Raw genomic sequence first — 16805 nt, forward strand, 5'->3', positions numbered from 1 at the left:
AGGAGGGCGCCTGGGTGGCTCAGTCGTTAAGCGTCTGCCTTCGGCTCAGGTCATGATCTCAGGGTCCTGGGATCAAGTCCCACATTGGGCTCCTTGCTCCGCAGGAAACCTGCTTCTCCCTCTCCCACTCCCCCTGCTTGTGTTCCTGCTCTCGCTGTCTCTCTCTCTCTGTCAAATAAATAAATAAAATCTTTAAAAAAAGATTTCCTTGGCCCAGGTGAACTCTTTTGGTTCTTCAATGAGACATATAAGCCCCAAGTGCTCCAGCCCAGGGCCTGGCACATGGAAGATACAATATATGGTAATTTTTTTCTGGCTGAAGTAGGACTGTCTGTTGTATGTTTAACCTGCCCATAGCAATAACCATCCACTATTAAGCTCTGAACTTTTACAATTCCTCTGCTGCTTCTAGAAGGAAATGAATAATGGCCAAATAACTGTTCACCTCAGGCAGAGAAGGAAACAAACAAAAATCACTCATGTTGCTAGATAGAATGATAAATGCCAAAAAATTGTGAGATGCTCAGCCAGCATGACACAGCACGTTTCCATTTCTTAGCTGCTATAATGTACAAGGGAGTTAATAGGATGGTGGTGGGAGCTGTGATGGGGTCAGAAAGAAGACAATATATTTATTTATTTATTTATTTAATTTATTTAAAGATTTTATTTATTTATTTGAGAGAGAGAGAGAGAATGAGAGATACAGAGCACGAGAAGGAAGAGGGTCAGAGGGAGAAGCAGACTCCCCGCTGAGCGGGGAGCCCGATGCGGTACTCGATCCCGGGACTCCAGGATCATGACCTGAGCCGAAGGCAGTCGCTTAACCAACTGAGCCACCCAGGCGCCCGAAGACAATATATTTATTACATGCTCCTACTTTTTAAATTTAATTTTATTTTTTTTAAAGATTTTATTTATTTATTTGAGAGAGAGAATGAGATAGAGAGAGAGAGCATGAGAGGGGAGAGAGTCAGAGAGAGAAGCAGACTCCCCGCCGAGCAGGGAGCCCGATGCGGGACCCGATCCCGGGACTCCAGGATCATGACCTGAGCCGAAGGCAGTTGCCCAACCAACTGAGCCACCCAGGCGCCCCTACTTTTTTTATTTTAAAGATTTTTATTTATTTATTTGAGAGAGAGAGAGAATGAGAGAGAGAGAGAGAGCATGCGGGGGGAGGGTCAGAGGGAGAAGCAGACTCCCCGCTGAACAGGGAGCCCGACGTGGGACTGGATACCGGGACTCCAGGATCACGACCTGAGCAGAAGGCAGAGGCTTAACCAACGGAGCCACCCAGGCGCCCACAGGCTCCTATTTTATATCAGGTGGTCTGTTGTGTCTTTGGGACACAGAGATGGGTGTAACCCAAATCTTACTTTCCAGAAAGTCTAGCAATTAGAGGTTGGCATATAAACACGTAAAACAGCTTAGCTATTTTGTACAGCTTTTGGCTATACAGGATATTTTTGGGCACAAAGGAAGGAATGATGAATTCTGGGGATGAGCAAAAGCCAGAACAACTTCAAGAGGAATTCTGGGGATGAGCCAAGGTCAACTAGGAGGCAACAGATTCTTCATATTTGAACAAAAGCCTGAAGTCTTGAAACAGTGACGCATTGTTCTGGGTGTTACAATCAATCTAGGAGCAACGAAGAATTCCAGCAATGAAAGCTAACGTTTCTAACGTATAAGAAGAACTATGAATTGTGCTAAGTAAGAAACAAAGATGATCTCAAAGAATTAATAGTATTCCCATTTTACAGGTGAGAAAAGTAAGGCTCTTGCCTGAAGGCCACACATAAAATGACAATGAGTTTTAATTCAGGAAACTGACTACAGAGCACGTTTTTTAAAACCACAAACCAGAGGAGTGAAACAATCAGATTTCAGAGATTCCCTCCAGCAGCTTTGGAAGTAGGCGGGAGAAGAAAAGCGGCAATCCTGGAAATCAGAATAATGAAGGAGATTGTCTAAGCACTGAGGCAGCACTAGGGCAGAGGCTGCGGGGATCCGGGCTGTATATTTGGGAAATACTTGGAGAGTTTTCAGTGCTTGGTGTGGATTAGACGTGATCCTCTGTAGGTCAACAGGACCATAACCCTGGTCTGGGCCTTGAGGGGAAGACGCACAGGGTACCTTCGCAGAGATCCCAGATTAACCGAGGAGTTCGGCTTTGGAGACACTCGCTCCGGGCTCTCCGACCCCAAACGTCGGCAGCAGAGAGGGGTATCCGTACCTTCCGTGCCCGAGTCCACCCACAGCGAGGGAAAGTGCTGAGTCATTCTGGCGGGGCACGCTGGATCGGGGCGGGGCTCGGACTAGATCCCCCTCCTCTCTCCTCCTCCTGCACCCCCGGCCCGCTCTGACTCTCGCGAGAGCCCTACAGAGTATAAAAGCAGCGGCCCGCGCGCATTTGACGCGTCTTCTTCCTGCCTTGTTTTCGGCCTTTTTGCTCTCAGAGCCGGTAAGAAGGTTCCGCACCTTTCCACCCCGGTCGTCGCCTTTTCCTCATTCTCCTGTGGTCATACGCTACTCAGCTTGGGTTCTGTGACGGGGGAGGTGGCCGTGCGAGGTCTGATGTTCGAGAGTGTTTAGGCGGTACGCGCACTCTCCCGTGGGCCGCCCTTGCGGATGCGGGGACCTGTTTAAAACCTTAGACTAACGTCGGCTCGAGTTTCCTCTTTCCCTGGCAATCCGAGTAGAGGGCGCTTATTGGTTTGGCGTGGCGGACTCGTGGTAGTGGTGGGCTCTCCTCAGATAACCTTCCGGGCGGGACGGGTTCGGGAAGCTTCTAGAATGGACCTGGAAACTACCTGAGGCTACCCGCCCGTCGTGTGGTAGAGGTGAAGGCTGTTCCCCGGTCCTGAGCTGGGACTAGATGGGGAGTCTCGGATACTGATTACCTTCTCTGGCTTTATTTTTTGCGTGTTGCGGAATAGGGATTGTGGCGATCCCAAATTCGTCTATGAAGACTACGTTTTTTTTTTTTTAAATGGTGGTTTACCGAAGTGTTACGGTGGGGAGTTGATAATGCGTGCGGCAGGAGGGAACCTGAAGTGGGGTTTGGGGGCAGACCCACGGAGGCCCACACCGGCTTGAGGTCCTACGGCCTTTACCGCGCTGAGTCGGACTTGAGTGGACGTGGGGGACCACCTCGAAAAGCAGGTTTGGACAAGAAAGTCGTTTATGTTAGGCTCACACCCAATATATTTGGTCGTCAAATTGCAGCTTGCCTTATTAGATTTTTGGTAGTAAAGGTATTAAGCAGTAGAAAGTTCGCAATAATCGGTGCTTAGAACGATTTTTTTGGTTGTGGTATTATGCACCAAAAGACTTTGGAACGTGGAAGATTAGCTTCTTGGGTCTTTCAAACTGATGGCTTAGTGGTTTATAGAGCTCAACTCCCCGTCTTTGTTGACCTGGGTGAATCCAGTGTAGCATTTCTTTTCTTAGCAGTGAGTAGTTTTTTTGTTGTTGCTTTTTATTACAGTAATTTTTTTTTTTTTTTAAGTTTAAGTAATCTCTAAACCCAGCATGGGGCTGGAACCCAAAACCCTGAGATCGAGTCACATGCTCCACCAACTGAGCCAGTCAGGCTACCTAGCAATAAATAGACTCTTGTTCTACTTACTATTGCTCCAGAATCCCGGCCCCGAGATCAGAAACCCATTTTTGAAAGGACTTCTAGGGCTTAAACACAACCCCTAAGGTTTTGGAATTGAGCATATGCTGGAACCCTGGTCTTGTGTCTTGGAAAGTTGGATTGGCTTTAGGGTTGTGTGCTCTGTTAGGCAAATGTACCTGGAGAGAGGTCAAGTGTGCTTCCTAAATTATGAAGGCAGATGGAAGGTGTAGTCCAGGGAAAGGGCAACATGACCACTTACAGAAATCAGGCACTATGGCATTGTTCATTTGGGCTCGGGTTTGAGGCTGAACCATTCTCTGTGCTTTTTATATAGTGAAACTACAGAAGAAAATGCCATTGCACAAATGATAGTAAAGAAAAAGCAATAGAGGGTTACTTCAGTTGAAAAAACTGCTTTTAAATGAAAACAAAAGCTGATATTCAGAGACTTTTTAAGAGAGTGACGCTGAGAACACGGGAAGGTGGAAGGAACAGAGGGAGAGGAGGGAAGAGAATCTCAAGCAGGCTCCATGCTCAGCCCTGAGATCAAGAGTCAAGGACGCTTAACCTCCTGAGCCACCCACATGCCCCTGTAATGTCTGATTTTGTTTCAGAAGTTGGAAAGCTCAGTTTATGCGTTGTACTAATATGAAAACGTATATACTAAGGTCACTGGACATTCTACAGCTAAGTGTCCTCTAAGTAGAAGAAGGGTGTTGGTTTCCTAGAAAAATAAGGCTTGTGTCTAATTCACTTCCTCTTTTATCTCCAGCTGATAGCAAGATGTCTTCGGGAAATGCCAAAATTGGGCATCCTGCCCCCAACTTCATAGCCACGGCTGTTATGCCAGATGGCCAGTTCAAAGATCTCAGCCTATCTGACTACAAAGGTAAGAGTAATTACATTAGATTCATTAAAATGGAATTATTTTACAATTTAGGATTGCTCATTAGATTTCTGTATTTGTTAGGTTTGATTGGAAAATGACGTATATCCTAGGTCATAGTCTTTAGGGTAGGAGCATGTTGAAGGTAGTGATTAACAACCATGGTCAGTGATAGACACCCTAGATTCAGACTGCTTACGGAAAAAGCCCATGCTTCATTATGCCTGGACATTCTAGCTCAATTATCTTCTCAGTACTCAATTGTATTACTGTTTTGGGCGATAATCTCATGTCTTTGAAAGCTCATCTTCAGAGCTTAAACTGTTTAAGTTTATGAAATACAGGGGCGCCTGGGTGGCTCAGTTGTTAAGCGTCTGCCTAAGGCTTAGGTGATGATCCCAGGGTCCTGGGATCGAGCCCCACGTTGGGCTCCTTGCTCCGTGGGAAGTCTGCTTCTCCCTCTCCCACTCCGCCTGCTTGTGTTCTCTCTCTCATTGTGTCTCTCTCTGTCAAAAAATAAATAAAATCTTAAAAAAAAAAAAGGATATATATGTCAGAGCTGCTGTATGATTAGGCAGAGGTTTAGGCACATTCCCTTGACTGTTAGCCCCAGGAGAAGAGTTGATGTTGCAGTTGGAACAATTCTCTTTCCTGTGATAGTTTCATGCAGACGCTTGGCCAGCTCTGATGAGGCTCTTCCTTTTTTTTTTTTTTTTTACCTTGCAGTCCTGGAACAGCAGGGTCTTTTGGGATAGTTGATACACAGATTCCTTGAAGTGCAAACCTGAAACTCAGGTGTTAAGTGTACCTTTTTTAGCGGCATAGTAATTAGTTCCTGGACTCAGCTTTTGGGTAGAACATGTGACTAAGGTTTCCTAACACTTCACACTTGTTTTGAATGAGAAGCAGTTAAGAGGGGCCCTATGGAGGGAAGTTCCCCTGGCAAACAAGGTAAGTAGCACCACAGGGAGGTAACCCTGGCCCAAGGGTAAAGGCAGGTAGAAAGACTGAGATTTAGAAAAAGCTGATCTCTCTCCTCCAGGGCTTGACCTGCTGAGGCTTCAAAATGCTTGTTAGGTAAAGCCCTGAAGAAGTTGTTTAGATGAGTTCAGAGTTTCTAGTGCTTCTGGTTTTCAGAGTAAATGTCAAAAAGAGCAGCTTATTTTGACTTTGCCCATTGCTGCCACCTGCAAACGAGTGAATATTTGGAACTCTTTTCAATAACTCAACTTACTAGTTATGGTGAGAGGCTGCTTGGCCAGTTGAAGAGCTACTTCTACTGGTAATCTGAGTGACTTCAGTAAAATTTAAACTAGAGATCCTGTTACCTTACTAGGACTTTTGGAACTTTTGCCTCACATTTTTTTCTTGTCCAATTAGGCTTGTTAGGAACAGGTTTGTGGTGATTTAGATGATCACTTAAACCTTACCTGTCCCGTTATTGTGGTTCATTGTGGACGAAATGCCAAAGATTCTGGTTTCCTCTTTTTTGGTCTTTTTATTGACTTGCAGGACAGAATCCAGCAATTGAGCTTTACCTGTGCATTGTATGCATTGACATATATCTAGTAGGTAATTGCATCCTTGGTCTTGCTTTTCTTTATTGGAGAACTTGGTGTTTGTGCTAATTTTAACTATCTAGAGATCAAAATCAGACTGAGCCGTGTTTATCTTATAATTGGCAGCTAATGGGGAGGCAGGAAAATAAAGCACAGAACTGACAGGAAGTTTTTTTCATGCAGGCTCTCCTACCACAAGATGTTCTAAATTAGCTGCTAGGAGACATCTGTGTTGAGTCTTGGCATTTAGCAATTGTTGTCTACCACCAACTTTAAAGACTTTTTTCCCATAGGAAAAGTTCTTTAGGTTTTTTTTTTTAATTGTGAGAACTTTTTTTCTTTTATAAAGAGATTTTATTTGAGAGAGATAGCTAGAGAGGGCAAGAACAGGGAGGTGAGGGAGGAGCTGACTCCACGCTGAGCAGGGAGCCCCATGCAGGGTAGATCCCAGGACCTCAGGATCATGACCTGAGCCGAAGGCAGATGCTTAACCCATTGAGCCACCCAGGTGCCCCTAAGATTTTATTTTTTAAGATTTTTATTTATTTATTTGACAGAGAGAGAGAACACAAGCAGGGGGAGTGGGGGAGGGAGAAGCAGGCTTCCCGCTGAGCAGGGATCCCAGGACCCTGGGATCATGACCTGAGCCGAAGGCAGACGCTTAACAACTGAGCCACCCAGGCGCCCCCTAACATTTTATTTTTTTCAAAAGATTTATTATTTTTTTAAAGATTTTATTTATTTATTTGACAGAGAAAGAGCGAGAGAGGGAACACAAGCAGGGGCTTGGGGGAGGGAGAAGCAGGCTTCCCTCTGAGCAGAGAGCCGGATCAGGACCTGAGCCGAAGGCAGACGCTTAACGACTGAGCCACCCAGGCGCCCCCTAAGATTTTATTTTTTTTTAAAAGATTTATTTACTTTAGAGCAAGAGTGTGCTTGCCCGGGTGCCTGGGTGGCTCAGTTGGTTAAGCGACTGCCTTCGGCTCAGGTCATGATCCCGGAGTCCTGGGATCGAGTCCCACATCAGGCTCCCGGCTCAGCGGGGAGCCTGCTTCTCCCTCTGACCTTCTCCCCTCTCATGCTGTTTCTCTCTCTCTCTCTCAAATAAATAAATAAAGTCTTTAAAAAAAAAAAAAAAGAGTGTGCTTGCCTGTGCGAGGTGGGGGAGCGAAAGAATCTCAAGCAGACCTTCTTCTGAGGGTGGAGTCCACCTTGAGATTATGACCTTACCCGAAATCCAAGAGTTGGATGCTGAACACACTGAGTCACCACGATGCTTCAGGATTTTAAATACTCTCTACACCCAGTGTGGGGATCAAACACACAACTCCGAGATCAAGAGTTATCAGGGGCATGTCGGTTAAGCATATTCTCTTGATTCTGGATCAGGTTGTGAGATGGAGCCCACGTTGGGCTCTGTACTGGGTGTGGAGCCTGCTTAAGATTCTCTCTCCCTCTGCCTTTGCTCCCCAGTCCCTTCCCCCAAAGCCATCGCTCCACCAGGTGCCCCTTGGTTTTTATTTGTAAAGCAAGGAAGTGTGTTTCAAAGGTAAACTTGTGGCTCTTCCCCCCCCCCCCCAGGAAAATACATTGTGTTCTTCTTTTACCCTCTTGACTTCACCTTTGTGTGCCCCACGGAGATCATTGCTTTCAGTGACAGGGCAGAAGAATTTAAGAAACTCAACTGTCAAGTGATTGGTGCTTCTGTGGATTCTCATTTCTGTCACCTGGCATGGTAAATCTCTTGGTCAATTTTGCCTATGAACTTTGAACTCAATAGCAACTGGGACTGGGGGGCTTTGACAAAAGACTTGCTCAAGTATTGCTTTGTAGCTCCTGATGGAAGGAGTGCAAAGGCTCTCACTTCCTCTTGTTGCTCTCTTATTACCTGGCAGCAGAGGAGAAGCAGCTTGGGTTGCAACTTGAGTGTACCCCGGTGACCTAAACTATCTTCAGGCACTCACTTTACTCTGGGAAAAGTTTGGTCTTTGGGGGAAATTAGATTAGGAATGCTGAAAAAGGGAAGGAATAGATACAGTTAATCCTTTTGCTACACAAGAGTTTGAATGTGATTGTGTGCTTTTTGCTCTAGGATCAACACACCCAAGAAACAAGGAGGACTGGGACCCATGAACATTCCCTTGGTATCAGACCCCAAGCGTACCATTGCTCAGGACTATGGAGTCTTAAAGGCTGATGAAGGCATCTCCTTCAGGTATATTCCTGCCAGGGGGACTGACATTTCATCAAAATTATCTAATTGACTTGATGGCTTTTTGGAGAATGGTAGGGCCGTGTGTGTGTGTGTGTGTGTGTGTGTGTGTGTGTGTGTGTGTGTAAGATTTTATTTATTTGACAGGGAAAGAGCCAGTGTGTGTGTGTGTGTGTGTGTAAGATTTTATTTATTTGACAGGGAAAGAGCCAGAGAGTACAAGTGGGGAAATGGCAGAGGGAGAGGGAGAGAGAAAAGCAGGCTCCCCAGGGAGCAGGGAGCCCAATGCTGGGCTTGATCCCAGGACCCTGGGATTATGACCTGAGTGGAAGACAGACACTTAACCAGACTGAGCCACCCAGGCACCCCTATTTATTTATTTATTTATTTATTTAAAGATTTTATTTGACCGCGAGAGAGGGAACACAAGCAGGGGGAGTGGGAGAGGGAGAAGCAGGCTCCCCAGGGAGCAGGGAGCCCAATGCGGGGCATGATCCCAGGACCCTGGGATTATGACCTGAGCTGAAGGCAGATGCTTAATGACTGAGCCACCCAGGCACCCCTATCTATCTATTTTTATTTTTATTATTTGATTTGATTTTGATTTTGTTTTTAAGTCCTCTGTACCTAATGTGGGGCTTGAACTCTCATCCTCGAGATGAAGAGTTGCACGCTCCACTGACTGAGCCAGCCAGGCACCCCCATCACTATATAAGTTTAAAGCATACAGGATAATTCCATATCATTCTTTTTTTTTTAATTTTTTATTGTTATGTTAATCACCATATATTACATCATTAGTTTTTGATGCAGTGTTCCATGATTCATTGTTTGTTCATAACACCCAGTGCTCCATGCAGAACGTGCCCTCCTCAATACCCATCACCAGGCTAACCCATCCCCCCACCCCCCAATTCCATATCATTCTTATTCCTTCCTCCTCCCTTCCACATCCAATGTGGGGCTCTAACCCACGAATCCCAAGATCAAGAGTCACAGGTTCTTCTGACTGAGCCAGCCAGGTACTCCTCGTTTCATTATTTATGCAGGAAGACAAAGCCACTGCAAGTCTGGGAGGCCAGCACATTTTCATTCCCACTGCGTCTCTGTTGTAACAAAGCGATTTCTAAACCTGTACTGCATATCCCTCAAACCTTCAATCTCTTCTTCCCAGGGGCCTCTTTATCATTGACGATAAAGGTATCCTTAGGCAGATCACGGTAAATGACCTTCCTGTAGGCCGCTCTGTGGATGAGACTCTGCGACTGGTTCAGGCCTTCCAGTTTACTGACAAGCATGGGGAAGGTAAGCCAATCCACCTGTTGACTTTGACAACAGAATTGTGGTAGGGTAGGAAAGATGGCAGGAACAAGGTCTACCAAATAAAAGTACGTCTGTTCAAGAAGTTAAAATCTCTGTAGTGGGTTATGGGGTGAGGTAATGGAAAAGCTTGGGAGGAGAATATATAAAGGCTTTTTGTTCTAGCTGCATAGTTTGTTTCTGCCCTGCTCATTTAGAATCACTGCTGCAGCTTTTAACTTATTAAAGGAGTGTAGGAGGATCTCAGGTGTGTATAAGATCAAAAAAAATGTTTGAGAATTACATCTAGAGATACAGCATGCCATTCTTGACAAGTGTTTATTGGGAGAACTTGTAATTCCTGTGATCCATATTTGTCTTACTAGTTTTTTTAAAAGATTTATTTGAGGGACAGAGATTAGTGAGAGCACAGAGTGGGGAAGTGAGGGAGAAGCAGCCCCACCTGAGGCTTGATCCCCAGGACCCTGGACCCATGACAGCAGACAATCAACTGACAGAGCCACCCAGGTGTCCCTAGTTGTGTTTTTGTTTTTTCTTTTAAGATTTTACTTATTTGACAGTACAAGCAGAGGGAGCAGCAGTGGGAGAGGGAGAAGCAGGCTCCCCGCTGAGCAGGGACGCCCCCCCCACCGGGGTTCCCAGGACTCTGGGATCATGACCTGAGCCAAAGGCAGGTGCTTAACCAACTGAGCCACCCAGGCACGCCCCCCTTTTTTTTAAAGATAATATATGACCAGTTTTGAAGTTTGGAATATAAAAGGACTTGCCCAAAGACTAGACAGATACAGCTCTAATACAGTCTGTTTTTTTTTTTTTTTTTTTTTAAAATTTATTTTTTTTGTGAGAAAGAGTGGGTGAGCGGGGGGGGGGGTAAAGGGTGGGGGATGAGCAGACTCCCCACTGAGCAGGGGGTCCCTGAGATCATGACCTGCGCTGAAGGCAGCTTAACCAACTGAGCCACCCAGGCACCCCTGTTTTTATATTCTTAAATTACATTGTATTGTGGTGGTGTTATCATATAAGAATTAGAATCAGTAAATAACCAAATTATATAAATGTTCATGTAAAAAAATTTTTTTTTTAAAGATTTTATTTATTTGACGAGAGAGACATAGCAAGAGAGGGAACACAAGCAGGGGGAATGGGAGAGGGAGAAGCAGGCTTCCCGCGGAGCAGGGAGCCCAACGCGGGGCTTGATCACAGGACCCTGGGATCATGACCCGAGCTGAAGGCAGATGTTTAACAACTGAGCCACCCAGGCGCCCGTTCATGTAAAATTTTTTTTTTTTAAAGATTTTATTTATTTATTTGAGAAAAAGAATGAGAGAGAGAGCACATGAGAGCAGTGAGGGTCAGAGGGAGAAGCAGACTCCCCGCCGAGCAGGGAGCCCGATGTGGGACTCGATCCCGGGACTCCAGGATCATGACCTGAGCCGAAGGCAGTCGCCCAACTGACTGAGCCACCCAGGCGCCCCATGTAAAATTTTTTTTAAGGAGTAGTTAGGGCTTAGAGTGTTTGAGATGCAATATCAAGGTTCTTCATTAGATGTTTCAGGATCAAAAATCATTTTATAAGTTTCTTTTTTTTTAAGATTTTATTTATTCAACAGAGACACACAGAGAGAGGGAACACGAGCACGGGGAGTGGGAAAGGGAGAAGCAGGCTTCCCGCTGAGCAGGGAGCCCAATGCGGGGCTTGATCCGAGGACCCTGGGATCATGACCTGAGCCGAAGGCAGACACTTAACGACTGTGCCACCCAGGTGCCCCTATAAGTTTGTCTTTCTAAAATCTACACATGATCTAGCAGATTCAACTTGGGGTTTTTATCTAGCATTTGCTAGAGTGTAGGCCTTGTGCTATTTTTCCACCAATATTTTCATTACAGTTTTGTGATAAACTACTTGATCCCAGCTTTTGAGTTAGTAAGGCTGTAGCTGTTTGATCTTTTTTCCGCTCATTGGTGTATAGTTGTTGCCAGAATGAGACAACCTTACCCTAACTAAGACTTAATTTAGTTTTTAAGGACTGAGGCTGCAAGAGCTGGGTATATGGGGGAATGGAGATCTTGAACCCCATAACCTCCCAAGCTAATGTAATTGAGGACGAAATAGTTGTGATCAGGTGCTGCTGAGGTGAGATGAAGTGCACAGGTATACTTGGATGAATTTGCCTTATCTACATCTCGTTTTCTTTCTTTAGGTGATAAAAGTTAAGACTAGTTTTCGAAGGCCCATGTCAGACCTGATCTTAGGATACAGAACATGGAAGTTGTTAGAGTCCGAATCAGTGGTGTCTGCTCAGGGGAGCCAAAAGTGGTGGCTTGGTTAGGGTTGGAGGCTAATAGGAATCAGTGAGCAACTAATAACCGAAGGCACCATTTGTAGAAGCATGTGTGGGCTTTACCTTAGTGCATGGAAGGAGCAGATAGCTCCTGATACTGCCCCCTGCTGGGGGATGAGATTCAGCATAAAGACAGAGGAGGTGGGCTGTGGCAAAGCCCTTTATTGGACTCCCCACTGAGCAGGGAGTCCGATGCGGGGTTCCATCCCAGGACCCTGGGATCTTGACCTGAGCAGAAGACAGATGCTTAACCATCTTAGTATATGTGCTGCCGAAGCGAGCACAAGATGCTTAACCATCTTAAAAACATATTTTTAAGATTTTGTTAGCACCGGTGGAGCAAATGGAATTGAAAAATAGGAGATTGGTTCCCTTCTTTCTCTTACTCTTCTCAGGTTAGCCCAAGGAGCATTGCTAGCTCAGGATTGTAGGAAAAGGTTGGAAGGCTATGCTTTTTCTGCATAATAAAGGTATGAAAGATTCAAACTCAGACCTTTGTTTACCAAGGGGTAGAAAGTAGTTACTTAGTGCAACAAGTAGGGCCTTCTCTGTCAGTCCTACCCTTCAGGCTATCCAGGTTGGCAGAGTTAAACTAAGGGGGCAAACGGGTTGCTATCTTTAGATCCCTCAAGGGCTACCAGTGGGAAGAAGCAGCTTAGTGCTTATGGTTTTACACAGTCCTGGCTTTGTTCACTTACTTAGCTTATTTCTTGGTATGGGGACAAGTCGTTAAAAGTTTTTTTTAAATTTTAATGTAATACATATGGCATAATTTGCCATTTAAGTGTACAGTTTGGTGGCATTAATTACATACACAATGTTGTAGTGCGTTCATCACCAATATTCTTTGGATGTTCCGTCCCAGACAGCTATAACCCATTAAGCAATAACTTCCCATTCCTCTTTACTTCCAGCCCTTGGTAACTTCTATTTTCTGTGTGTATGAGTTTGTCTATTCTAGATATTTCATGTAAGTGAAATCATAACAATATTTGTCCATTTGTGTTTGGTTTCTTTCACTTAGCATAATGGATTCAAGGTTGTCAAGGTTCATGCTTCAGTGGGTATCAAAACTTCATTTTTTTTTTTTAAAGATTTTATTTATTTATTTGAGAGAGAGAATGAGAGACAGAGAGCATGAGAGGGAGGAGGGTCAGAGGGAGAAGCAGACTCCCCGCCGAGCAGGGAGCCCGATGCGGGACTCGATCCCGGGACTCCAGGATCATGACCTGAGCCGAAGGCAGTCGCCCAACCAACTGAGCCACCCAGGCGCCCTCAAAACTTCATTTTTTAAAAGCTGAATGATATTCCATTTTATGTATATATCATTTTGTGTATTCATCTGTTGATGAACACAGGATTGTTTTCACCTTTTGGCTATTGTGAATAATGCTGGAATAATGGTAAGCAGGTGTCTGGATCTTTGTTTCCAATTATTTTGGGTATTTACATTAGAAATGTAATTGCCGGGTCATGTAATTCTGTTTAGCTTCTTCAGGAACTACCAAACTGTTTCCTACAGCAGGTGTACCATTTCACATTCCCACCAGCAATGCTAAATGTTCCTTTACAACCTTGCCAACACTTTTTTTTTTTTAATACTCTATATCCTGGTGGGTGTGAAGAGGTGTCTTTGTGCTTTTGATTTGCATGTCTGTAATGACTAGTGACAGTGAGCATATTTTTATATGCTTATTGACCATCTTGTGTTCTCTTCGGAGAAATGTCTGCTCAGGTCCTTTGACCATTTTGAACTGGGTTGTCTTTTTTTTTTTTAAAGATTGTATTCATTTGAGAGTGAGAGCACAAGAGTGGGGTGATGAGTAGAGGGAGAAGCGACTCCCCACTGAGCAGGGAGCCCGATGCTGGGCTCAATCTCGCGACTCCAGGATCATGACCTGAGTTAAAGGCAGATGCTTAACCTGAGCCACCCTTGCGCCCTTGGGTTGTCTTTTTGTTGAATTGTGGGAGTTTTTTTGTACATTTTGGTTGTTAATCCCTCCTCAGATATTCGACGTGTAAATACTTCCTCCCAATTCTGTGTGTTAACTCTTTGAAAGTGTCCTTTGTACAAAAGTTCTTAATTTTGATCAAGTCCAATTTAACTGTTTATTATTGAATACATTTCCAAATCCAAGGTCATGAAATTTTTTATTTTTTAAGATTTATTTAAAGATATTTTTATTTTTATTTGACAGACACAGCGAGAGAGGGAACACAAGTGGGGGAGTGGGAGAGGGAGAAGCAGGCCTCCTGCTGAGCAGGGAGCCCAATGTGGGGCCCGACCCTGGGACCATGAGCTGAGCTGAAGGCAAACGCCCAACGACTGACCCACCCAGGCGCTCATGATTTATTTTAGAGAGTACAGAGGGGAGGGGCAGACGGAGATAGGGGGGAGAGAATCTCAAGCAGACCCCTGTTCAGTGTAGGGGTCCCATCCTAAGACCTAGGAGATTATGACCTGAGCTGAAACCAAGAGTTGGCAGCTCAGCTGAGCCACCCAGGTGCCCCCGAGTTAATTTTTCGTATGTGGTGTGAAGTAGGGGTCTACTTCATTCTGGTTACATGTGGAAATCCAGCTGGTCCTAGCACCATTTGTTGAAGAGCATTTAAGGTTTTTTTTTTAAAATACGTATGTATGGGCGCCTGGGTGGCTCAGTTGGTTAAGCGACTGCCTTCGGCTCAGGTCATGATCCTGGAGTCCCGGGATCGAGTCCCACATCGGGCTCCCTGCTCAGCAGGGAGTCTGCTTCTCCCTCTGACCCTCTTCCCTCTCGTGCTCTCTATTTCTCATTCTCTCTCTCTCAAATAAATAAATAAAATCTTTAAAAAAAAAATAAAAAAACGTATGTAAATCATACATAAAATTACTGAGGAAATATAAATGCCCATTCACCCACCTATCTACTGTTAACAAATTTTGATAGTTGTGTTGCCATATATATTTTAGACAGATTATTTCTAGAACAAAGCTTATAATTGAAGCTGTTACTCCTTAAATTTCAGGTGCTACATGAACAAATTTAGGTGTAATAGTATTAGGGCTGTGGTGAGGATTAAATAACATTTATAGTTAGCCTTGCACTAAAAGACTTGAAGGATCTCAGACTGTAGCATAGGCTTCCTGGTTCCAGAGTGTTCAGCCTTTTAAGGTATCAGATTTGGTTTTGAGCCCTTTGTCCGTTTGTCTCCCATTTGTTCATGGGAGGAAGGTGGAGCTCACCACTGAGCAGGTTATTGATTTAATACTTTTCTCTTGCAGTGTGCCCAGCTGGCTGGAAGCCTGGCAGTGATACCATCAAGCCTGATGTCCAGAAGAGCAAAGAATATTTCTCTAAGCAGAAGTGAGCGCCGGGTCGTTTTAGGGCTGGGCTGCAGTGGGTGGCCATGAAAACAAAATCTCTCTTGTATTATTGTCACGCTTAGAACATAAGACTTTAGACTGTGCAGATGTGGTATGGGGACAGGACAGGCCTTTTCTGCAGGGGTTGGGGAGGCCAGCCTTTCTTTTCTGGAGAGAAGGGCCTGAGCTGTTATGGGGCAGGCCAACTGTATGTACAGTAGCAGGGCATCACGTTTTGTCTTTTGTTTCTATTAAACTTGAACCGAGACCTTGTTGAGTCTTCATTTTGCTCGGCGGGGGGGGGGGGGGGATACTAGGCTTTTGATTTTGAGAGGAATTTATGCTCTGCTTTCTTTTTTTAGGAGAAAATGAGGGTGAGAGCTGCCTTAGAATCAGAAAATTGCATTGGGGGCAGGGGGATATGCAAGTAGACACAGGAAAGGGAACTTGAACCAAGGTGGTAATTTCACTATATCTGGGGGAGAAAGCAAGACCTGCAGTAATGTTGGCTAAAGCATTGCAATCTGTGCTATATAGGTTAAAGCATAAATTGCAGGCTTTAGATTCAGGCCCCATGAGATTATCTGGACATTTACCTTTACACTCCTGGGAGTGCTATGTGAGAACTTGAAGCTTTGGTCTCTTACGATAAATGCCTGCCTGGTACTGGCTTTGTAAAAAGATCAGAAGTAGGGCACCTGGGTGGCTCAGTTGGTTAGGCGACTGCCTTCGGCTCAGGTCATGATCCTGGAGTCCCGGGATCGAGTCCCACACCGGGCTCCCTGGTCAGCGGGGAGTCTGCTTCTCCCTCTGACCCTCTTCCCTCTTGTGCTCTCTCTCATTCTTTCTCTCTCAAATAAATATAAAAAAAAAAAAAAAAAAAACACAGTGCTGGGGCGCCTGGGTGGCTCGGTCAGTTAGGCGTCTGTCTTGGCTCCGGTCACGATCCCAGGGTCTTGGGATCGAGCCCCATGTCAGGCTCCTTGCTCATGCTAACGCACTTGCTCGCTCTCAAAATCTTAAGATTTTATTTGACAGGGAGAGCAGGAACACAAACGGAGAGTGGGAGAGGGAGAATCAGGGTCCTCGCCAAGCAGGGAGCCCCATGCGGGGCTCGATCCCTGTACCCTGGGATCATGATATGAGCCCAAGGCAGACACTTAACGACTGAGCCACCAGGTGCCCCTCAAAATGTTTAAAATAGAAAAAACAGTGCTGAGCACTTCTTGGCTTCCTTGGATCCTAGCCTTGATTTGAAGGTGGTTCTTTTTTGGCCCTCACTGATCTCGTCCTGAGGAGTGAGGGATGTCTGGGGAGAAGGTGGGTGCCTCCTGAGCCCTTGAGGCTATGAAGATTCAGAACTCTTGTCGTGTATTCTGTGCTCTCCCAGACACCTGTCAGGTACTCCAGCCTATTCCCCACCCCTTGAAGCAAGACCTCTGAGCAGCAGTACAGGATTCCCAGGGCTTTGAATGACAACGGACACCACTTGAATAAGCCAGGCATTGTTTTCAGAAG

General features: G+C 45.2%; 1 protein-coding gene across 2 annotated transcripts; it reads left to right on the plus strand.

Annotated features, from left to right (window-relative positions):
• Positions 1–2325: 2325 nt before the first annotated feature.
• Positions 2326–15574, plus strand: PRDX1 (peroxiredoxin 1). Of its 2 annotated transcripts, none has more exons than XM_025856869.2 (6): positions 2326–2464; positions 4398–4514; positions 7652–7805; positions 8163–8285; positions 9457–9587; positions 15207–15574. In XM_025856869.2, exons 2-6 carry the CDS (start codon positions 4409–4411, stop codon positions 15290–15292), a joined length of 600 nt encoding a protein of 199 aa, XP_025712654.1. In that variant the 5' UTR covers positions 2326–2464; positions 4398–4408; the 3' UTR covers positions 15293–15574. The 2 variants fall into 2 exon arrangements, with proteins under 2 accessions (XP_025712654.1, XP_073758800.1); XM_073902699.1 differs by lacking the exon at positions 2326–2464 and adding an exon at positions 3016–3165.
• The last annotated feature ends 1231 nt before the right edge of the window (positions 15575–16805 follow it).

Source organism: Callorhinus ursinus, unplaced genomic scaffold (assembly GCF_003265705.2).
Source record: "Callorhinus ursinus isolate GAN/ISIS: 27379988/994484 unplaced genomic scaffold, GSC_fseal_2.0 scaffold18, whole genome shotgun sequence".
NCBI lineage: Eukaryota > Metazoa > Chordata > Mammalia > Carnivora > Otariidae > Callorhinus > Callorhinus ursinus.

Coding starts and splice junctions, on each gene's coding strand:
- PRDX1 (XM_025856869.2), top strand. CDS start 4,409: ATGTCTTCGGGAAATGCCAAAATTGGGCATCCTGCCCCCAACTTCATA. Junction 4,515..7,651: donor CAGCCTATCTGACTACAAAG/GTAAGAGTAATT, acceptor CCCCCCCCCCAG/GAAAATACATTGTGTTCTTC. Junction 9,588..15,206: donor TACTGACAAGCATGGGGAAG/GTAAGCCAATCC, acceptor TTTCTCTTGCAG/TGTGCCCAGCTGGCTGGAAG.